At 44.6% G+C, this 25,175-nt stretch overlaps 1 protein-coding gene across 23 annotated transcripts in view; it reads right to left on the bottom strand.

Moving 5' to 3' along the window:
- Nucleotides 1–25,175, bottom strand: part of RIMBP2 (RIMS binding protein 2) — a 777,506-nt gene that overhangs the window by 523,084 nt on the left and 229,247 nt on the right. For all 23 annotated transcript variants that reach the window (XM_077461782.1, XM_077461787.1, XM_077461794.1 and 20 more), the window contains one exon: nt 24,286–24,420. In XM_077461782.1, the coding sequence (XP_077317908.1) occupies nt 24,286–24,420 (135 nt within the window). The remainder of the gene's footprint in view (nt 1–24,285; nt 24,421–25,175) is intronic.

The following is a 25,175-nucleotide window of genomic DNA, read 5'->3' as shown; positions in this document are numbered from 1 at the left end:
GGCGGCTGGACACATCACTTCCCGGATGATAACTGCCTGATAAAGGAGCACGCATGCTCCGAACGCGCGCTCCTCCCCACTCCCTCAATATCCAGGAGTGACATGTCCAGCCGCCCCTGAGCCGAGTTTGAGAACCAAGAAGCGCTGGGAGCCATCTGCGAGCCGAACTCCTTCCCCCAGGAGTGGATGAACCTCTAATGCTGTGTATACACGACCAGACGTTGACAGCAACAAATCCATCGGACAATTCGATCATGTGTTGGCTTCATCGGACTGTCGAAAAATCTGACGGACTTTAGAAATAGAACATGTTTCAAATCTTTCCTCCAGAACTCCGCCGGAACCAGTTCCTATTGAGAAAACCGCTCGTCTGTATGCAGCTCCGACGGGCCAAAGACGATGCAAGGGCAGCTATTGGGTACTGGCTATTGAACTTCCTTTTTCTAGTCCCGTTGTATGTCATCGTGTTAAAATGATCGCACTTTGGTGCGATCGTGTGTAGGCAAGTCCATTTCAGTGGAACTCTGTTGGAACTCCATTGAAAAGTCAGTCGAAAAGTCCATCAGAGTTCATTCCGACTGAAAGTTTGGTCGTGTGTACTCGGCATTATACCTCTTATACTTTCCGACATGCACTTTGATCTCTACGATCTCGGGTGTTTAAAACTTGTCTGTCTTATATTAAAATGTTTTTACCATGCTGCACTTAGATGGCGCTGCTCTCTTTTGTGTGTTAAGATAGTGTTCTCTTGTAGTGATAAATCTTCCACTGTGGTTATTGTATTTTGACAGCCAGCCCTGCCAGCTGTCAAAATATCTGAATGGAAGTAGACAATGTTCTGCTGCCAATTTTCTGCTCAGCTACTTGGATTTGTCAATTGAGGGATGTCTGTGGGAGGTGGCAGACAGAGCCCCCACTGAGTAAATCTCAGCCAGTTCATCGGGGTTTGGTTGAAATTCACTCCATTTTGAAGGAGCCTTTGATGCAACAATTCGTGCGACACAAATGCAGCAAGTGGCTGGAGATGTTTCTGCTTGTCTGTGATCATATTGTAAGTGTATGTAAATTAGTTTGAGTCCTGTGTGCTTTGTGGGGAAAGCACAAGATAGCTGCTCTGCTGCGAAATGTAACACACATACGCACACTACCATGAATTACGTTTCACACTAAAGTGCATTGATTTAAGACAGCCCAATTACAATGAATCACAATGAACCAAAAAACACACATTACTTTTTTGGGAATGCAGCACACCACAACACATGGCATATGTGTGTTGTGATGTACTAGTGGAAATTTACATTGATTGCTACGTACGGGGTGCAGTCCATACATAGGCACTGCTGTACACATGTTGTACCATGCATTATTGGGGTGCCCATTTGGATGGGCCCTAATTCCAGCCCTGAATATAACCTCTGCTCTATACAATATAATGTATGGGGAACAAAACATTGTACACTTTTCTTTTTATAAAGCAACAATGAAAAAAGGCATGTAACCCTAAATAGCTAATCATATTTCAGATAAGGAAAGTCATGTTGGAGTATTAGTTGATATTTTATTGAGTGTCATTAAAGCAGAACTCCAGCCTTCAGTCTTGTACAGTTGTACATTCTTCCTCTCCTATATTAAAATAGCTTACTTTGACTTCACTGCACACTGTGAGCTTTTCCCAATGTGCAGTAGAAGCTGCAGCAAGTCAGATACAACCTGCTTTATTTACTGTTTAGAGGATGTCCAGCATCATCTAGTGCTTTTCTCCTCCAGCACTGTCTCAGCTCCAACACCTCTCTCCTCATTAAGGCCTCTTTCAGACGAATGATCCGTTCAGGTCCGCCTGTCAGTTTTTTAGGTGGACCTGAACGGATGCTCCATAGACCTCTATGGATCGTTGGATGTCAGTTGTGACATGCCCACTGACATCCGACCCGCTCCGATCCAAAAAAGTGTATGTCTGCGGATCGGATGACGACGGACTCTGAGGTCCGTCATCATCTGATCTCCCATAGGGGAGAGTGACGCTCTGAAAGGTCTGTCCCTGCATAGTGTGCAGAGATGGACCTATCATCTTCCTGCTCAGCGGGGATCAATGGAGCGATCCCCGCTGAGCAAGCGAATGTCCACGGGGCGGATCATCACGGATCCGTCCTGTGTGAAAGAGCCCTTACTGCTTGCACACGAGACACTGAGGGAAGTGGGAGCAATAGGCTCCTGCCACCATCTCTCAAACTTCCTGTAAGGAGGTGTGGGGGCATGGCTTACTGGCGTTGTGTGTGTCTATGGATGCACATAGCCTGGGACTCAGGAGTGCACCCTACTCTCTCTGCTGACCTCTCAGGAATCAGTCTAGCCACCGCGTCAACCTGACAATGGAAGTCTGGATCTGCCAGTTGCCTGGACTGACACCCGTCTCAGCCTCTCAGCGAGCCGCTGAGAGTCTGAGACAGCCACTCCCCGCCCCTCCACAGTTCAGCACTCCAGTGAGCATGGAGGAGCATAGCGGAGAAATGCTGACTGCTCTCTGCTCGGGAAGCTGTGAGAACCAAGCCATCAGCGGTGTTAGATCGCTCGGTTCTCAGTGTAGAGGTGCCAGGGGACCGATGCTGCATCCACCTTTGTAAGTGTGATTGAGGAAAAACCCCCAAACCCATACTTCTCTTTTAAGGAGGCACCTGGAGAAAAGAGTACAAGATAGTCCGGCAGGGGCCTGCCAGAAGTGGAGGTAAGGGACCTCTCTGTGCAAAAGCATTGCACAGAGCAGGGAAGTATAACATCTTTTTTTTATTTTAGTGAGGCATTTTTTTGGTGAGGTAGGGCTGGTTCAGGACACATATGTCAAACACAAGGTTCGTGGGCCGCATCTGGCCCTCGCACTCAGTTTTGCAGCCAAAAAAAAGGTGGAACTCCATTCCACCATCTTCGGCTTTTACCCTTAACTCTCCGCTGTCATTTGTAAACACAGAAGCCTTCTATGTTTACAAAAAAACAGCTTGCACTCACGGTAGGGACAGATCTACAGAATCTGAGAGCAAGAAAGATATCCCTGCATTCTGCACATAGCGCACCCCTAAACCCTGCACTCTGTAGATAGATCACCCCTGAGCCCTGCACTCTGTGCTTAGTACACTCCTGAGCCCTGCACTCTGTGCTTAGTACACTCCTGAACTCTGCACACTGTATGTAGCGCAATCCTGAACTCTGCACACTGTATGTAGCCCAATCCTGAACTCTGCACACTGTATGTAGCGCAATCCTGAACTCTGCACACTGTATGTAGCGCAATCCTGAACTCTGCACACTGTATGTAGCGCAATCCTGAACTCTGCACACTGTATGTAGCGCAATCCTGAACTCTGCACACTGTATGTAGCGCAATCCTGAACTCTGCACACTGTATGTAGCGCAATCCTGAACTCTGCACACTGTATGTAGCGCAATCCTGAACTCTGCACACTGTATGTAGCGCAATCCTGAACTCTGCACACTGTATTTAGCGCAATCCTGAACTCTGCACACTGTATGTTGCGTAATCCTGAACTCTGCACACTGTATGTAGCGCAATCCTGAACTCTGCACACTGTATGTAGCGCAATCCTGAACTCTGCACACTGTATGTAGCACAATCCTGAACTCTGCACACTGTATGTAGCACAATCCTGAACTCTGCACACTGTATGTAACACACCACTAAATCCTGCATTCTGTACGAAGCGCACCCCAGATACAACCAGCCTTTTCAGGGCAACTATACTGCTGATGCGGCCTGAAATGAAATTGAGTTTGACACCCCTGGTCTAGGATCTACTGTTGAACTCTATTGTTCAACTTTTAAGACTGGGAAAACATACATTTGCATGTAGGATCCCCTAAAGAGCTAGTGCATGCTTCCGGTTTGCATGCCTCTTAACCCTTAGCATTAACTTCACAGGAGTATATGAAGACCTTACTCTGGGGGTTATAACCTAGAAGATCAGGACACAGTAAAGCCATCGCAGTGAGGGCCTGAAGCTGGGAGACAGCAGGACCAACCATCAAACAATTCTCTTCCCTGCCTACAATAAAGTTTGGATGGAGTCCTGTTTTCTAAATTTCCTTCAGAATTCCCGTAACATATTCCCCAAAAAAATCATTCAATTAGGTAACAGGTAAGCATAAGTATGAAAAATGACATTAAAAAGCGGGTAGAAGGAAACACCTCACCATGAACACCAAGCAGTCTTGTAGTGAAAACGTTAAGGAACCTGTGTATTGTGAGGTCTAGCTATGCACAGCCACAACTGGTGCAAATGCTGCTAACTTTACATATAGGTAACACTTCCAGATGCTGCATTCTGCATTGGCACAAGGCTAAAGCGAATTCCCTTTGCACAAACTCAGCGATGCACATTTAGCAAATTCCATTTGCCCTTTTGTTATTTACACAGGTTTGGGAAAAATTTAATTCAAGATCAGGTATGTGGAGACTGACACTGCAAATCGCTCACTCGCTGATCAAATATATCCCCAAACCGATTCGGTGTGACACACAAGGCCCACTCACCAGATAAGTCTGACTGCATGGCATTTATACATTCATATTCCCCGTAAAGAATGATCTTAAGAAAAACCCGACTTCGTAGAATTAGATTCTTCAGCTGCTTCATTGAGACTCCTCAAGAAACTCAGTAAAGCCACTCGCAATGAAGAGGAAGCACCTCATAGCAACCCATCAGATTGTAGACACAATCAGATCAGGCATTATTTTCTTATCGCTCATTATGGGTTACTTAAAACGCTTTTATTGAATATCCTAATAAACAGAGTCATGCACTGAATAGCCGTAACCCATAACAACCAGCAATCGTTTTCCATTGATGTGACTGCTGGGAGATAAGATTGCTATGGGTTACTACTACTAGCACCCTTTACACTGAATTCCTAAATACAACTAACAGTACAAATACAGTATTTAACTTGATAGATTGTTTAAAAAAAATACGCTGCGGAGCCGGGGTTTTAAAAAACGACAGCTCATCTGGAGTGAGAGATTTTCTGTGTTTGCCCAAATCTATAGGATTTCATTTACGGGAAAAGGCCATTATCAATGAGCTTTAAAGATAGACACTGGATATTTAAACGTTTGATATATTCTATGTGCCTTAATCCATCCTACACACATTGTTAACCCTTCCTACTATATTATTGGCTTAGACTACGATATCCTGAGAGAGATAAAATGACTTAGTCAAGGTCAACCACAGGTATGTCTCTTCTAAAGCCATCACGGTGGCACCTATACATCTATTATCGATATTTTAATCCCCGCGTGCCCATACGTTGTAAGCTTAGAGGCCGAGTGGGGTGCAATTGTGAGACACCCTCTTATGGAAAACCATTCAGACCATTATTTTTTTTCCCCATATGAATGTAGCCCCCTCATTTGCAGTAGAAAGCAGTGGCATGAAGCTCCCAGCCTGTGTCACAAAGGAGGGGGGGTTAAACATCTGCATTGCAAGTTTGCTGCTAGATGTGTCTGGGTAGAGCTGGCAGCTTGCAGATGGCACACATACGACCAACTTTCTGCTCCCGCAACATAATTATTTAGGCAGCACAAGTAGGAAACATGGATGCTATGTTTAGAATAACCTACCTTTGCAAGTGAAGGTTAAGCTGCTGAGATGTGGGGCAGGCTGCACTGTGCTGTGTCCATTTATATCCAGGCAGACAGAGGCACCAGCAGCAAGTCTGGTGTGCTAGCAATGCTTGTACTCGGCTCACAATGATTCATGACTGCTAAAAGCCAGTGAAAGAAGCATCAGCAAGCATGCAGCAGCTGCCAGAGCCTATGAAACAGGAGTCCTTCCTCCTCCTCCTCCTCCTCCTTTCCTCTCTCTATCTCTCTCATCCACGCAAGATGGCTTTCCCCTTTATTTCCTAGTCCTGTGACTCCCAGCTGTGGCCTGTTCACATACACATAGGGTCACATCACTCCCAACATCCTCCCCCTCTCCTTCTACAACACCTAACTGCTTCCTCAGCCTCCAGGCACTCATCACAAGTAGTCATCAGTGGCCTGTAGGCTGGACCAATCCATTGCACCTATGGGTTGTCTTTTTTTATCCTACTCTCTGCAGCATCCAGCAAAGAGCTTAGGGACTCCTATGCAGAAGGGCATTAACAAGGATTACCTGGTACATCCCAGACCTCCCTGCTTTTTTTTTTTTTTTTAAAGGGACAACTCTTTAACTTTTTCTTTGCCAGAACAGCTGGTGTTATGGGCTGAATTCCCGTTTATAATATGTGCTGGAGTGCTTTGTGCCTGCCATTAGTTACCTTTACCATAAAGGCAGCCCAGCAGCCATTTTTTATGTGGTCATGTTTATTTTAACAACATAAAGTATTATTTTAACAACATAAAGTAACTGTGGCAATTAAGTTTCGTTACATGTATACAATGTAAATATATATAATATAAATCACAACATACCAGCTATTGTGATATTATTACAGGATTGCTAAATAGAACAGATCAAAGAGGTCTATAAATAAATGGCAATTCAAGTTTAAAGTGGTGTTGCCACCAAAAAATAAAAATTTGTTTAAAATTCTTTAATTTTTTACTCACCTCTAAATACCTGTTGCTAGGGGGTCCCTCATAGTCTGCCTTCTTCCTTGCCTGGGCTGGTGACATCACTTCCCCTCGCGCCGCACAGTCACCTGGGACCTGTCACGTGTCCCAGGTGACTGTACGGCATATCACGGCGCCCTGCACCGCTCACGCTTGCGCAGTGGGTGCCTTGCTGTGAAGCCACAGCTGGGTGCCCACAGTACGCATGATGGCGCCGCGAGTGGAGCGGGGAATGAGGGGGGCTTCGTTCCCCCGCATCGCTGGACCCTGGGACAGGTAAGTGTCCGATTATTAAAAGTCAGCAGCTGCAGTATTTGTATCTGCTGACTTTTAATTTTTTTTTTTAGGGGGTACCCCACTTTAAGTAAACCCCCCCCTATCATTTTAAGCCAAGAAAGCTGCCATCTTTGCCTCGCTTTAATATACAATGCTGTACATGTGATCAGTTACGACACCAGCCATTGGATGGTTTGACAGGTAGGTTGAGAGCACAACCAATGGGAGTGTTGCATTTCCGGCATGTGCCATAAATGAAACTGTTTTATGGACGGGTTTACTTCCGTTTTAAATCTCATATCCGGGAAAAGGGAAAGTGTTCCCGTTCAGCGTCACTGCAAGGGTTAAATATGGTCGCTTGGGTCTAGGGGACCGCACAAAGCCGTTTTTAGCAGCAGGTTAAATTTACACTTGTTGATTCTCTGAAAAACGATCGACAGTGATCAGCGGCTGCGTACACACATGTGCGGTGTGAATTGAAGCTCCGTTTTCATAGCTAATTGACAAAATAGTTGTTCAGTATTTCACGTCCGTTTTTGATCAGGATCAGGTCAGGATTTTATCCTGTTCACAACAGAATGCATCTGCAAAATAGATGCATTCCCATAGAGGATAACGTGCTTGCAATTTCGAGCCGCAATGTAAAAAAAACGCATACGTTGCGAGCAATGCGGAGTGTGAATGCAACGCACATATGTGAACCAGCCTCATTCAAATGAACGTAAATGTCATGTGAATTGGATGCGGTGTAAGTCGCATCCAATTCGCATAGGTGTGAACCGGACCTTATGCCCTGTACACACGAGCGTTTTTCTCGTCGGAAAAATAACTCTGAAGGTTTTTCCGACGGAATTCCGCTCAAGCTGTCTTGCGTACACACGGTCACACCAAATTCCGACCATCAAGAACGTGGTGATGTACAGCACGTACAACGGGACTAGAAAACGGAAGTTTAATAGCCACTGCGCCAGCCTTTGGGCTCCTTCTGCTTATCTCGTATTAGTAGAAAGTTTGGTGAGAGACGATTCGCTCTTTTCAGACTCGTGACTATAAAAAATAATTCTAAACATTATTATGGAGATCTGGCTTTTAAAAAATAAAAGGTTATTCAGGAGATCAGGAGAAATAATAAAGAAATACGTTTGTGAGAACTATCTGTGAATATCAGCAGCAAAACAACTTCATTCTTCTAGCGTTATAAAGAACAAAAGAATGCGCTGCATTAACTACTTCAGCCCGGACAAATTTACCCCCTTCCTGACCAGAGCACTTTTTGCGATTCGGCACTGCATCGTTTAACTGACAATTGCGCGGTCGTGCAGCGTGGCTCCTAAACAAAATTTTCGTCCTTTTTTCCCCACAAATAGAGCTTTCTTTTGGTGGTATTTGATCACCTCTGCAGTTTTTATTTTTGCGCTATAAACAAAAAAAGAGCAACAATTTAGAAAAAAAATGCACTATTTTTTATATTTTGCTATAATAAATATCCCCCAAAAATATATAAAAAAATGTTTTTCCTCAGTTTAGGTCGATACATATCCTTATAACAAGCGATTATTGATTGGTTTGCGCAAAAGTTATAGCGTTTACAAAATAGGGGATAGTTTTATGGCATTTTCATAAATTTTTTTTTTTTACTAGTAACGGCGGCTATCAGCGATTTTTATCATGACTGCGACATTATGGCAGACAGATCGGACAATTTTGACATTTTTGGGACCAGTCATTTATACAGCAATCGGTGCTATACAAATGCACTGATTCCTGTGTAAATGGCACTGGCAGTGAAGGGGTTAACCACTAGGTGGCAGTGTAGGGATTAAGTGTGTCCTGGGCCGTTTCTAACTGTGGGGGGGGGGGGGGCGTGGCTGTGTGTGACACGTCACTGATTTCTTCTTCCGATCACAGGGAGCAGAGATCAATGACACTGTCACTAGGCAGAACAGGGAGATGCTTCTTTACATTAGCATCTCCCCATGCTTCCTCCCCGTGAGAAAATCGCGAGTATCTCCACGGAGCTTGCCACGTGCCCGACAGCCGACTCCTAAAGGGCAACGTACAGGTACGTTAGTTTGCCTGTACGAGCTCTTCTGCTGCAGTATATCTGCGCGAGGCGGTCGGAAAGCGGTTAAAAGATCACAGAATTTGCTGCGTGAGAAATGTGCTATCTCCATTACGAACGCTTCAGAGCATGCATAGTTTTTGGTCTGTTGGTGAAGCATACAGACGAGCGGTTTTGCTGATGGGAATTTGTTCCATCGGAAAAATATAGAACATGTTCTCTACGTCCATCTGAATTTTTGACGTAAAAAGTCCGATAGGGCATACACGTGGTCGTATTATACGATGAAAAGCTCCCATTAGACTTTTTCTGTTGGAAATTCCAACCGTGTGTACGGGGCATTAGAGTGCTGCTAAGCAGACCCTGTCAGGTGTTCAGGAACCCTGAATGCCGTTTTTTTCCCCGAGCAGCAATTTTAAATGTGATTAGTGTGCAGCACAGTGTGATGTCAAATGCGATTTCATTTTAATCATAACCTTTTGACTAAAATGCCATTTTTGTTTTAGTTGTATTTCAGTTATCTGAATTGTTTTAGTCTTATTTTAGTCGGCTAAAATCGAATGGGTTTAGTTAAATTGTAATGCATTGTTTAACTGCTTCCGGAGGGCCCACCGCACATATACTGCGGCAGGGCGGCCCACTGCGCAAAACAGCGTACCTGTACGTTGATCACACTTCCCAGTCTGGGGCACGCACGTACCGACAGCCAGTGATGTAGGTAACTGAGTTAAAATAAACAGAGTTACTTAACACAGTTACTTTAGAGGGTAACGAGTAATCTAACTGATTACTCTTCCCCTCATGGTAACTCAGTTCCCATTACTTGGGCGGTGTTACCGCAATTACATCTACCCCCCTGGAGGCCCCGCTATGGCCGCGCTGCCTGGCCGTTAATTCTGCCGCGGGGAGGGGGGCTTTCGCCCGCTGAGCTGAGAAGAGGCTGAGACTCAGAGAGACTGTCTGGACCACCCCGCCTATCCAGAGAGAGAGAATGTAGGGAGGCGGGGCAGACACTGAAAAATGAAGTCAGCTGACACCAATCGAGTGAAGGGGAGGGTCTCTCTCTCTCCCCATGAGAAAAGGCATCCCTGGAAGCATTCAAGTAAGTGGCTGTCTGACGATTCGAATTGCAGTGCAATCGATCCATCCCAAGTCCTCCACCATCTCTGCTTCTTATTGATCCCATCCCTACCCACCATCACTTCTACAACAGAGGTGATGGGGGGGGGGGGGGGGGATATGGTAGGGATGAGATCAGTGGTGGTGGGGTTGGGATCAGTAAGAGGCAGAGGTGGTGGTGGTGGGAGAGGATGGCACCACCACTGCTGCCACCCCCCCCAAGTACACCACCACTGCCACCCCCCCAAGTACTGTACACCACCACTACTGCCACTCCCCCAAGTACCACCGCTGCCACCCCTCAAGTGCCACCGCTGCCACCCCTCAAGTGCCACAGCTGCCACCCCTCAAGTGCCACAGCTGCCACCCCTCAAGTGCCACAGCTGCCACCCCTCAAGTGCCACAGCTGCCACCCCTGTCACAGTTACTTTGCTGAGTAACTAATTACTTTTCCAATGTAGTAACCGAGTTACTAATGTAATTACTTTTTGGGAGAAGTAATTGGTAACTTAACTAATTACTTTTTTAAAGTAAGATGACCAACACTGCGACAGCAACCCGCTGTGATCGGACACAGAGGGAACCAATCAGTGGGGAAGAGAGAGATCTGTGATTCCTACAAATCAGGAACACCGATCTCTAGTGTCAGCATCCCCTTTCATATCGAGGCAGTTTTCAGGTGCTTTAGTACTAAAAATAGCGCCTGAAAACTGCCTCCCATTCATTTGAATGAGTGCTTTCACACTGGGGCGGTGCCGATGCGGGACAGTAGAAAAAATCCTGCAAGCAGCATCTTTGAAGCATGTTTGGAGGGCTATAAATAGCGCTTCAAAAACGCCCCGTCCATTGAAATGAATGGGCAGCACTTCCAAAGCACTTTAACTAGTTCCTGACCACCGGCCGTCCAATGACGGCCAGGCAGTGCACCTATTGCGGCGGGAGGCCGTCATATGACGGCCTCCCGTTTAAACAGGGAATGCGCGCGATCGTGCGCGCGCACCCCTATTTCTTCGGTTGCGGCGTGTCACGGAGACACCGCTCGCCACCAAAGGGGGAGAACAGCCATTGGTTATGGCTGTTTACCACGTGATCGCAGATGGTCACACCCCGACTGTGTACGGCGCATGCGTGCAATCGTGAGCGCGCTGCGCGTGCACGTTGGTGGCGGCGTGTTCCCCGGGAACACTGCTCGTCACCGATGCTGGTAAACAGCCATTGGCCGGCTGTTTACCCACGTGATCGTCTGCGATCCTTTCACAGCCGATCACTAAAATGTAAACAAACCACGGTAACGAGATGTTACCAGGTTCTCCTCCTCACACACCAATCGTGTGTGAGGAGGAGATTGCGGTAACATCTCATTACCGCCTACAGTACACATCAAGCACACTGATTGCCCCCCCCCCAATAAAGAGGACCTGTCACCACCCCTCATAGTACCTGTCAATCACAGTCCATCAGAGTACCTGTCACAGCCCATCAGAGTATTTGAGTACCTGTCACAGCCCATCAGAGTACCTGTCAGCCCATCAGAGTACCCGAGTACCTGTCCCAGTCCATCAGAGTACCCGAGTACCTGTCACGGCCCATCAGAGTACCCGAGTACCTGTCACGGCCCATCAGAGTACCCGAGTACCTGTCACGGCCCATCAGAGTACCCGAGTACCTGTCACGGCCCATCAGAGTACCCGAGTACCTGTCACGGCCCATCAGAGTACTCGAGTACCTGTCACAGCACATCAGAGTACCAGAGTACCTGTCACGGTCCATCAAGGTACCCGAGTACCTGTCACGTTCCATCAGGGTACCCGAGTACCTGTCACTGTCCATCAGGGTACCCGAGTACCTGTCACGGTCCATCAGGGTACCCGAGTACCTGTCACAGTCCATCAGGGTACCCGAGTACCTGTCACAGTCCATCAGAGTACCCGAGTACCTGTCACGGTCCATCAGGGTACTCGAGTACCTGTCACGGTCCATCATGGTACCCGAGTATCTGTCACGGTCCATCAGAGTACACAAGTACCTGTCACAGCCCATCAAAGTACCCAAGTACCTGTCACAGCCCATCAAAGTACCCGAGTTCCTGTAACGGTTCATTCGAGTACCCGAGTAGCTGTCACAGCCCATCAAAGTACCCGAGTACCTGTCACAGCCCATCTGAGTACCCGAGTACCTGTCACAGCCCATCTGAGTACCCGAGTACCTGTCCCAGTCCATCTGAGTACCCGAGTACCTGTCTCAGTCCATCTGAATACCAGAGTACCTGTCCAGGTCCATCTGAGTACCCGAGTACCTGTCACAGTTCATCTGAGTACGCGAGTACCTATCACAGTTCACCTGAGTACCTGTCACAGTTCATCTGAGTACCGGAGTACCTGTCACAGTCCATATGGTACCCCAGGAAGAAGTCACTTTTGACGAAACGACGTAGGGTTAGCGGCGTGCTGACGTCACCGCATTTCCACGTTAATCCGGAAGGGCGGGCAGTGCAAACAAGAGAGAGCCGGCCGGCTCGTTTTTTATACGCTATACGCTTATACTCTGCTGGGAATTCGTGAGTTGTTATTTTACCTTTTATATTTTAATAAATCTTTACGGAATTATGCTATGGGAGCTTTTTTTCTTCTCTCTTTGCCGTACTAAATGAATGTGGTGGAACGAGATATACCATAAAGAGGGAGCAGATAGATTGGTGTTACCAACAGAGCCCAGTGTGGGGACCAGGAACGTATCATTTTACAAGCCCATATGATCTCCCTAAAAAGAGATCTTGACAGCTGGTAAGCCTCCTCTAATTTGGTGGTGGATAATCTCTTTCTACTCTGGGTGCACCTGCTACGTGTGTAAAGGGTGGTTTTTGAGAGTCACCGAAAATGGACTAAGATTCAGCATCCTATCCATCTTTCCTTTTCTTTGGACTGCTTATATGCCTGGAAATCATTACTTTGGCACTATTTTTGCATGTTTTTGGGATTTTTTGTAAATTAGAAAAATTATGTCACTTTATAATTTTGTTTTATAAGTTTTAGCGCAGCTATATTTTTTGATTGATATGAGTACCTGTCACCACCCTTCAGAGTACCCAAATACCATTCACCAAGCCATCAGATTACCTGTCACCAGGCCACCAGAGTACCCGAGTACCTGTCACCAGGCCATCAGAGTACCCGAGTACCTGTCACCAGGCCATCAGAATACCCGAGTACCTGTCACCAAGCCATCAGAGTAACCGAGTACCTGCCACCAGGCCATCAGAGTAACCGAGTACCTGTCACCAGGCCATCAGAGTACCAGAGTACCTATCTCCAGCCCATCAGAGTACCCGAGTACCTATTTGCAGCCCATGTCTCATAGAATATACGTTGGGGTGTTTGCTTTCCAAAATGGGGTCATTTTGTGGGTAATTTCACTGTCCTGGTGGTCCAGGACCTTCAAAAATGTGATGGGTAGGAATGAAATGAGATGTGTCATTTATGCTCCTAGAACGCCTGAAGGTACTACTTCAATGTTCGGCCTCTCTATGTGACCACGTTGTGTAAAAGTCCTACACATGTGGTATCGCCATACTCGGGAAGAGTAGCAGAATGTATTTTGGGGTGTTGAGGGCACACGGTCTGGTACGGCTCAGGAGGGGGGGTGCTCGCTCGTCCCCCCTTTCCTGGCCAGCCGGGTAGCGTGCTCGTAAAGGGTCTGATGTGGACCTGGGGGGACCCCCACGCCGATTTTTTCCGGCGTTGGGGTTCCCCTTTAAGTTCATACCAGGCGGCGGGGCCTGCGACGTCTCCTTCGCGGGCCCCGCCTACCTGGAGACCCGCTCGAATGAGCGGACTTTTCTCCGGGCGGGAAAAGTCTGATCATTTCAACAGTACGGCGGACTGGCATACACACGGCCGGATTGTCTGCCGAAATGTGAGTCCGGCGGGAAGATTGGAGTGCAAAACTACTTTCTAAGTCCGCCGTACTTTCGGGTCAAAAAAGTATCTACACACGGGGGGATTGTCCGGCGGACTTGAGTTTGCCGGACTTTTCCACCCAATTGTTTGATCGTGTGTACGCGGCATTAGAAAGCCCTCCCAGGGAACACATTTAACCCTTTAATTGCCCCCAATGGTAACCCCTTCCCTGCCAGTGTAATTTATACCGTGTCACTGATCACTGTATTGGTGTCATTGGTCCCCAAAAAGTGTAATTTATTGTCCAATTTGTCCTCCGCAACGTCTCAGTCCCTCTAAAAATCACTGATCGCCGCCATTACTAGTAAAAAATAAAAAGTCCCTAAATCTATCCCATAGTTTGTAGAAGTGATAACTTTTGCGCAAACCAATCAATTTACACTAATTGGGATATTTTTTTCCCAATTTTTTTTAGTAGAATACATATTGGCCTAAATTGATGAAGAAATTAGATTTTTTTACATATTTATATTGGATATATTTTATAGCAGAAAGTAAAAAATATTGTTTTTTTTTTCAAAATTGTTGCTCTTTTATAGCACAAAAAATAAAAACCACAGAGGTGATCAAATACCACCAAAAGAAAGCAAGGAGCGCCCGTGGCGGACCCTGAAAAGGAGAGAATCAGAGCTGCTCTGTGCAAAAACACTGCACAGAGCAGGTAAGTATAACATGTTTGTTATTTAAAAAACAAAACAAAAAACAAAACAAAGCTTTAATACCACTATAAGCATTTCTCTAGAATTTCCAAACTTATTATATACTCCTGGAGTAAAACTCGAACAACATGTAGTGGGGACGGGGCAGTGGCAGCCTGTCCATTAAGGGCACACGGGTGCCGCCCCCTCTATCATGCCACCCCCTATATATATCATGGATAGGTTCATGCATAGCATGAATCTATCCATAGCCGCCATGGCCACCCCCTATTCAGGCTTCTGGCCCCTTTTAGAATCTTTGAATTCCAGCAGCGGGGGTGTTTTTTTTAAGCACCTGATTAGAGCCATAGGCTCTAATAGGCTTCAAAATAGGGTGGACTCGGAGCACAGAGCATTTTGCTCGGAGCCCATCCCGGTGTGTGAGAAAAGCAAATGGATATTCACTTTTCTAACACTGAACCGCCTCTCCGCCAATCAGGAAGTGCAGGTCTAATACCCGTTACCTGATTGACTGAAAGGACAGGCAAACTTATTGGACACCTATCAGGAAGAAAGAAGGGATGCATGGAGGACACAGCTCACTGCCGTCACTCGATGCCTGACCTGCCACCAAGATGGGGTAAGTGGCGGTCAGACAGCGAGTGGGGGGGCACAATGGCTGCAATTGATGGGCACAGTGGCTGCAATTGATGGGCACAGTGGCTGCAATTGATGACAGTGGCTGCATGTGATGACAGTGGCTGCAATTGATGGACACAGTGGCTGCATTTCATGGGCACAGTGGCTGCAATTGATGGGCACAGTGGCTGCAATTGATGGGCACAGTGGCTGCATTTGATGGGCACAGTGGCTGCATGTGATGACAGTGGCTGCATGTGATGGCACAGTAGCTGCAATTGATGGGCTCAGTGGCTGATTTTTTTTTTCTGTATTTTTCAGACTCTTTCAGTTTGTTTGAGCCCCCCCCCCAAAAAAAAAATTTGAGCACCAGCCGCCACTGGGATGGGGAAGTAAATGGGAGTGAGTGCACAAGGCAGAGAACTGGTCTGGGGAGACTGTTATTTTACACAGAACTTAGAACTGCTAACTTGCTGGGGGGGTAAACACTCACTATGTGATTTGCAGGGCATTGTTCCAAAACGCCAAGGCAGCAGGCAGAGGGAGCCTGTGTCTCTCAGCCATTACAGCTTGTCAGGGGACTGACAGACAGGCGGAGCTCCGAGAAAAGGTTCAGGTGGATAAAGGCCCATCCCTCACATTTTCATTCCCTTTTCCTTTGTTGACGAAAATTGGAATGGATTTTCATTATAGTTTTTGTCAATTGACTAAATTCTAATTTTATTTTTGTTTCGTTTTAGTCACTGAAAACATGCAGCTGATGAAAATTATGATGAAAATATTTTCATAGATGAAATTAAAGTGGATGTAAACCCACTCTCATCCCTTCTAAACTACTCCAATATTGGTTATCTAGAAGGATATACATGCCTCCTGCATGTATACTTCTATGTCAAATGTCTCCCCTCTGTCTGCTATGAGACCCTAAAAACTGCAGATTTTGTGGGTGGGTCTGTTGTCCGGAGCTCGGTGGGTGGAGTCGTGATGTCAGTAGATTCCCCGCCCACCTCTACACTCCCCTTATCAACATGCATTTTCTCCTGTGTATTTCTTACACTGAACTTCTGATATGATATGATCACTAACATACAGTCAAAACCCAGAGAAGTCCCCACATGATTTCAGCATGCCCAATCATGCTGAGGTGTGGAACAGCCAATCCTTGCACAGCTGCTGAAGAAAGGAGCGGGGGTAGGAATTAAAAAAGAATGCATGTCTTAGGCTAGTGCACGAGATATGTAAATCACCTGTCAATCACAGCAAGGGGGAAGTTTTCACAGTTTGTCCATTTTATTTCACTGAAAAAAGATATGAGGGTTGCTCAGAGCTGGATTAACTCCTGGCAAGACTCGGATGGGTTCAGATGATCTGAAATCCCATACTCCCATACATATATTGTGCCAGACAAAAAAAAAAATTTGGGGTTTACATCCAAGTCCCGTCTACGGACGAAACGCGTACGGGTACCAGGTGTTACACATGACATCACCCGCGGCCCTCGCATTGGTTTGACAAACATACTTTTACCTGTATGCACTTGGATCTGAGTGGGATATTATGCAAGTGCAATTTCACTGTTTATAATTAATAAATATGCAACGCAGAGAGCATTAGATTGTGTATTCTTTTTTTACATACATCATCAAATCTTTCATGGATTCCGATTTGGATACTGTTTGGAAATGAGGACCTGTGTGTTTAACCATTTATATACCACATAGTGACCTGTTTCAGGTAGAATGTTGGCGGTGAGAGGCCATCTATATATGTGGTGAAGGGATCACTGATTATCAGACCTATCAACCTGCATTTGTCTATCCACTTACACTATTGCGGATTGTCTCCTATTTATCATGGACATTTAATATATTGCGCAGCACTGTTTATATGTTTTTTTACATCCACTTTAACACTGGTGCAGCAACAGCAAGCCAAGCGATGCTGGTGCGGCCCCACTGACCTAAATGGGTAAGTCTAACAGGTAACTCTGCCTTTAAACTCGACACGTTGCGTTAAATATGCCGCATCAATGCTGCTTTGCATCATGACAGCAAATGTAATGGGGCATGTAGAATTAACAAGTAGTACTGTCTGTCAAACTCACCCATTCAAGTGAAGGCATGTGAACAGTACCTCATATCTACCCGTATGGTAGTCTTTAGAGGGGCAGTTAGGACTACTTGTGTGAAAATGGCCATACTTACCCAATTCTCTTCATTTTTGGCAGCCAGCACTCTCCTCTACTCCCCTATGCTCCAGTGGTGGACTATCCATCAGCATCCTCTTGTCCAATGCAGGGCTATGGACTCTGCATTGGACTTAATTACATCAGAGGCCCTTCAACTGCTGGATTGTATGTGAAAAGAGGCTTATGGAACCAGTTCTACAGCTTATAGGGAGCCTGCTGAAGTAGAGGATTGGGTAAGTAAAGTGCACTTTATGACTGCCTAAACCTAAACAAGCATTTACCCTTGCAATGTTGGGGGCAGCTTTACTGCAAGGGAGCATTGGAGTTCAGCTTTAAATCTGAACTCTGGGCAAAAACAATATTATGTCATTAGCTAGGTACCAATCATGTATGTCAAAGTATGTGTGACTCACTGGTGGCTGGTGCTCCATACATGAAAACTGTTAGATTCATGTACCCATGGACAGTGATGTAAGCACTGAAGTTCTGACACTAAAAATGAATCCGCCCTGGATCACCATTACAAGTACACTCACCGGCCACTTCATTAGGTACGCCTTGCTGGTATCGGGTTGGACCTCCTTTTGCCTTCAGAACTGCCTTCATTTTTTGTGGCATAGATTCAACAAGGTGTCGGAGATTTTTGTCCATATTGACATGATAACATCACCCAGTTGCTGCAGATTTGTTGGCTGCACGTCCATGATGTGAATCTTCCGTTCCACCACATCCCAAAGGTGTTCTATTGGATTGAGATCTGATGACTGTGGAGGTCATTGGAGTACAGTGACCTCATTGTCATGTTTAAGAAACCAGTGGTGAGATGATTTGAGGTTTGTGACATGGAGCATTATCCCGCTGGAAGGAGCCATCAGAAGATAGGTACACTGTAGTCATAAAGGTATGAACATGGTCAGCGACAATACTCAGGTAGGCCGTGGCCTATAAACGATGCTCAATTGGTAATAAGGGGCCCAAAGTGTGCCAAGAAAATATTCCCCACAACATTACATCACTACCACCAGCCTGAACCATTGATACAAGGCAGGATGGATCCATGCTTTCATGTTTACTCCAAATTCTGACCCTACCAGCTAGAATCAAGACTCATCAGACCAGGCAACGTTTTTCCAGTTTTCTATTGTCCAATTTTGGTGAGCCTACATACCTAGCTAATGCCTTGTTATGGTTTTTGCCTAGAGTTCAACTTTAAAAGGTAATAAAATAGGCCTCATGTACACCAACAATTAGAGGCTCAAAAATGCTCAAGCGTAAGATTCAAGAAGGTTGCAGATGGTGTGTACAACTGGCCATACAAGTGAAAGCCTGTACATGGCCATACTCGTGTAAACAGCGTTGCTCCTGTGCATCGGTATTTCCCCTCACATGCCTGTACGGTATATTTTCCCAAACATGCTAGTTCAGAAAAATACCTTCAAGCCTCTAAACCACTGCTTTTTAACTTTTTAAGTTAAAGAAGGCCTCAAACTAGGGTTGCCACTTTTTCTTCAAGTCAAAACCGAACACATTAGCAGCACACAGTAATTGTTTTCATTTGTTTTGTATACACTATAGGATTGTAACAGACCTGGGACACCTTTGGGCACTCCAAAGAGGAGGACACCCTCCTGTCAAGCCCTGTTCCGAGACACATTCCTGTGTGAATCATGTGCCCAGGTTTCAGGTGGACTGAAACCCAGACACACGATTCACAACCCGGACTGTCTGGGTGAATCTCGGACATGTGGAAACCCTACCTCAAATGCAGCCCCCGATATCACCAAAGGGTTGCATATCATTTTCAATATATATTTAATGCTTGAGAGAACTATGAAAAATGGAGAGCTAATATAGGAAATGAGGGTCAGGGGGTGTGGACAGGCAACATTTTTGGCTGGGGATATGCTGAAAAAGACAATATGACACTGGGAACATTTACATGGGGCTAGCAGAGATCAATGCTATTACTCAAATTAATGTTCTCACTACAGACTGCTGAGGTCTGAGGGCCACATATGATCATACACCAAAAGGCCGTACATGGCCTTCGGGTGGCAGGTTGGACAACAGGGTTGTAAACACACGTGTGCATGAGGCCATAAAAGTAATTGCATACTTGCAAGATAAATAATTAGGTGAAGGAAGCTATTATAATAAGCTCTTGGAAAGAGCAATGATGTGCACGAATCCATAACAACCAATCAGATTTTAACTTTGCCATTTAGCACAGTGGAAACAATTTATGATTGGTTGCTATGGTTTGCTGCATATCACACCCACTGCTATTTACCATATCATATATGACAGTGAAGCAAACTGTACAGTACGCTAATGAAGTGCCATAATTTGTAATGATAAAGTGCTGTACTGTACGTGACCTTAAGGATGTCATTTTCTCTTCCTGGACCATTAGGAATCAAGGCAGTAATGTTACAGATTGGATGCTGTGTACAGGATGACCATTATTTATAAATATATAAATGTAATCTTTATTGTTAGCTTCATTCCACAGTGCAAATAGAATCAGCAGGTCAGTCAGAAGACTTGTATGTGTGTGTGTGTGTGTGTGTGTGTGTATATATATATATATATATATATATATATATATATATATAAAATGTGTGTATGTGATGGGAAACCTGAGGTGCAGTGTAAGTGTCAGCTGCCTAGCAACTGGAAGATCACTAGGAAATATAAAAAGAGTTTTTTCCCAGAGGGATTCAAACACTGCAGTCCTCACTGGCATATACTTATTTTCTCATATTCAGAAATTTGGTCCCTGAGCAAGGCTGGATTGTTAAAGCCACAGGGGGAAAGTGCGGCCTGCATAAAACACTTCAATTAGGAGCAATTACATTGTTCTTTCTGACAGAGTCTAGTACAGGTAATGACCTAGCTCTGCCACTAATAGTGAGCTCTATTTACATATACAGTCAGGTGACCTACCAGGGGACCCTGCAGATGACAGTCTGCTACCAGTTTCATTAGTTCCATAGAACTAATCAGCCATCTAGAACAGGGGTCTCCAAACTTTGTAAACAGGGGGCCAGTTTACTGTAATGCAGAGGGACCGGAAAAGCTCCCAATGCCAGCGGGGAAAAACAATGACCCATCTTTGGTGACAGTGGGAGGAATTGTGCCCCGTCATTAGGGCCAATTGTTGGCGCCATTGGGAGGAATTGTTCGTGTCATTGGGAGTTGTGTCGCATCATGGGTGTCATTGGGCCCAATTGTTTGTGTCATTGGGAGGACTTGTGTCCCATCATTGGTGCCATGGGGAGGAATTGTGTCCCTTCACTCGTCTCTGTGGATGAAATAGTGCACCAAGGGCCAGATAAAAGCAAGCAAAGGGTTGTATCTGGCCACCGGGCTGCAGTTTGGTGACCGCTGATCTAGAACCTTGGTTAAAATGAAAGGATTTGGTCTAAGTTCCCTCTTGGGATTTGGGGTTGCATAAATTTAATTAAAATGGTCCTTCTTCCTAAGATACTCTATGTACTATGGCATACCCCAATATACCTCCCCGTGAAATATTTTAAATCTCTGGAGGCCCTTTTCAAGCCTTTTGTGTGGGGGGCCAACAGACACAAATTAGAGTGGCAAACTCTTAAGAATCCAACTAAACTGGGAGGCACTGCTCTCCCCGACTTCAATTTATACTACGTTGCATCTCAGTTATCACAGCTATTTCACATACGGTAGATAAGATGGATGGCGAGATATTCCTAGCTCTCCTATGTCCAAAGTGGGTACAACACACCAAAGACCCAATATGTGCGATAGCATTGGGCTCACAAGGGCTGGAACAAGGGGGAAATAGACACACCACACTATATCAATAAAGGAAAATATGGGCCTCCTCCAAACTTGACGTTCCACGATACAATGATTACACACCGTTATGGCATAACAAAAATGTACCTGAGTTCAACAAAATACAGGATGCAAGTGTATGGGCCAGACAGGGAGTATTCTTTTTACACCACATACTACCAAATGGACGTCTTAAAACCTTTGACTCACTTAGAGATTAATTCCTAATCCAAAACCGAATGTTCTTTAGATTTCTACAACTCCACCATGCGACACAATCTCAATTTCCTGAATCAGTCCCAGACTCTAACCCTAATGTCAGTGAGGGCACAGACCCTCACAAGTTAAACTCAGCATTTTATAATATGCTATCCACCCCCATCTCTACCAAAACCATACAAGAAATGTATATATATTAACAGAGGTTGTCCTGACAAATATAATAAGATATGGGACCATTGGTTACAAGAGTCTGATGCCTGCGTGTAGTGTAGTAAAACCATAACAGCTTGAAATGACAACTAAGGCATGTATCTCTGAATATAATTTTATTTTTATTTTTAGTATACAAGCTCATAGAATTCATACTCATGGCAAAGTGTACCTGCTTTCTTAAATACAATATTTGTAATATGTAATGTAACATTTTTCAAGTTTCTGCATGAAGCCAATATAACATGTATGCACCGTTTGCTTAATAAAAACCTTTGTTCAACGTAAAAAAATAAATAAAACCCAGTCAGGAGGGCATTAAATCACTGGCTTTCCATATAAAAATGTAATTTGCCTTGATGGTGACTCATTATTTGCAAAACTCTGTTTATTTTAATGGCATCTCAGGAGGCAATGAACTATGATGGTAGGTAGGTGAAGGTTTTTGATGATAAGGGGGGTAAGGGGGTTGATAAGCGGATATGGCAATTTTGATGGGGCTGCAAAGGAAGAGTTTGATATTGTTTGATGGGATAGGAATTTATGGGGACACGGAATAGGCAGGGCTGTCTTAATGCCTGGACACTGCCCAGGGGCCCCAGGTGCATAGGGGGCCCAATGATAATCTTGCATTATATCATACATACCAAGTGTCCCGGATTTGCCAGACCAGTCAAGCTTTTTACTAAACTGTCCCAGAATGACCATTTCCTGAGCAGCATCCTGGTCCCAGTATTGTGCCCTCCTGACCCCCCCTGTACTGTGCCCTTCTGCCTCCACCCCTGTATTGTGCCCTTCTGCCTCCACCCCTGTACTGTGCTATTTGTGTTGATGAGTCTTTGATTTATCAAATGCTTTTTATATTGTTTAAAATCCATTTTATCGAAAGTACTAATAAATACATACCTCCCAACATTTTGAGATGGGAATGAGGGACACCTACTAGCAAACGTATGTAGGCATAAGGCATGCCCCCTGCCACACTCCCTTAAAGGGAGAAGTAACCAAAAACAAAAGGTTAATTCAATCCACAAGGGCTACTATTCCTTTATATTACTTTTTAAAAATTAAAAATGCAGCAATTTAGAATTTAGATGAAAGGTTTAGCGCTGGGAAACACTTTTTGAAAGATAAAAAGTGCATTTTATATACAACTATATAGATCAGACCAAAATGAGGGACAAATGAGGAGGAATGAGGGACATTGCTCCAAATCAGGGACAGTCCCTCGAAATCAGGGACAGTTGAGAGCTATGATAAATATATGTTTAATTCTATCAACTAATTATTGAGTAGGCGTGTAAATTGGGGCCCCTAGCCCCGGTGCATTACTTTTTCCCCAGGGGCCCATGATGCTATTAAGACGGCCCTGGGAATAGGCGGTAAGATATAGAGGAACAGGGAAGGCCGGACATGTGAGGGCAGCAGAGTAAATGCACACAGAATGGCAGCTTTGTGTTGACTACATACATTTTTTCTTATAGACACTGCATCTGTTATTTTGTCTACCCATGTAACAATCTCATTGTATTAAATCCACACATGCCTGCCACCCAGCCGAAAAACTATTTTGGGGTGAACACAGTCATTGCTCTATTTTACTACTCTTATAGACATGTAATTCTCAGCAAGCATTGCCTAAACATTCCCTATTCAAAACTTCAGTGTGGGCATTATTAATAACAGTACAATAGATTTGTGAATCTGTAATTCATTGTCTGGATGGTAACAAAATGGGGATGGAAGGAGGTAAGTCAACATTTTCTCTACTCAATGGTAATAATAACTATGGTTGAACTGAACACTACAGAAATGATCTAAAAACATGGAGGAAAGCTCCAAAGTCTGTAAAGTATCCTTAGCATGCAGCTACAACCGTTTAATGTTACTTTATGGGAGACTGGTCAAAGCTAATTAATTATGTGCATTGTTTGTGGTCACAGCTGCTATAAATGCAAGAAGGATATGAAGCCTTTTCTTGCCAGCGCAGAAGCTGAGTATGTACACAGTGTACCGACTGTAATGTCATTCCTATAAAAATGCAAATCCATTCATTGAAAATGAAAAGACATCAACAATAAGAAAGGAAGAAAACTATAAATACATTAGACGTTGAGTCTACCATAGGAGACAGAGAAAAGGAGAAGTGGTACATCCATGCCATTACATCATCACATCAGTGAATGTCCTCTGTTCCAACTATCAGTAATTAATTTATATGATCTAGAGAAGAAAATAAGTAAGGTAGAGTAGATCTCTCACAGAGATGTTAATAACCTAGAATATACTGTAAGCAATCACAGTGCAATTTATTCTAGCTGTAGATCAAACTTCGTATTCCCTCTGAGACCATTGTTAGCAATCCTGATATATGGATGCAATAAATTGTACACCTAAAGCAATATAAATTATTGTGACATGAATGTCAAAGTCAGCAGAACTGTTTACTATTAGTACGCACATGCATTATAATGCTTGCAAGAAAGCTCTGAGAGCTTGCACACATTTTTTTCCTCTATTATGTGATGGATGCCACATATGCTGGTCTTTACCTTGTTGGTGGATAAGATGCAGGGTGTACCACTGTTGGAGATAAATGACAGTTGTCTCTGCAGCCACAGCAGCTCCTTCTGGGACTGTTTAAGCAAATGCTCTATATCACTTGGCTTTTGGCCCATTAGACCCTCCTGCATTGAGAAAAAGAAAGGAAAGAAAAAAGAGAAATATATGCAAATAAATTGCGTTACCCGTGCAAACAATATGTAGGCATGCTTGCCTGACAGCATAGTCAGTTCTGCGACTTTACTTTCATCCAGTAGAGTAAAAAAAAATAAAAAAAATACAGCTTGGTCAAGGACCACTCCAACTTGCAATTGGGTAGTGTAGATTTAGCAGCTTGCTAATAATGTCATTATTGTGCTCTCTTGTAAAGCCCCATACACACTATCAGATTTTCTGCTGATTTTTGTCTTCAGATTTACCAAAACCATGTAGTGCAAGGGCCTGCCTGATTGTATACAAACTGACCTCATATTATATGGTTTTGGTAAATCTGAAGGAAAAACTCAGCAGAAAATCTGATAGTGTGTATCGGGCTTTAGAATGACAACCCTAGGTAATGTAAAAGAGGATAACAGGAGGCCAATATAAAAACAGATTGAGTTATATGAGAGCTGTCCTTGCTACTTTCTTTTTTGGGTTTATTCTTCTATGGTTTATTTATATTTACTCTTACAGAAAAGTAAAATCTACTGACAAGTCTTAAGTGATTTAAAGTTTTGTATTTTTAAAATAATAAACATGCCATACTTACCTGCTCTATGCAGGCAAACCTGCCCTGATCCTCCTCTTCTCAGGTCCCCTGCTGGCGCTCCTGGCCCCTCCCTCCTGCTGAGTGCCCCCAGAGCAAGCAGCTTGCCAATTCACACACAGAGCCACATTG

This window comes from Lithobates pipiens, unplaced genomic scaffold, assembly GCF_037356315.1.
Source record: "Lithobates pipiens isolate NorthernLeopardFrog02 unplaced genomic scaffold, aLitPip1_a1.2 Scaffold_3, whole genome shotgun sequence".
NCBI classification, from domain to species: domain Eukaryota; kingdom Metazoa; phylum Chordata; class Amphibia; order Anura; family Ranidae; genus Lithobates; species Lithobates pipiens.
The sequence above is the reverse complement of the archived record's forward strand: the minus strand, read 5'-3'. Positions and strand labels throughout refer to the sequence as shown.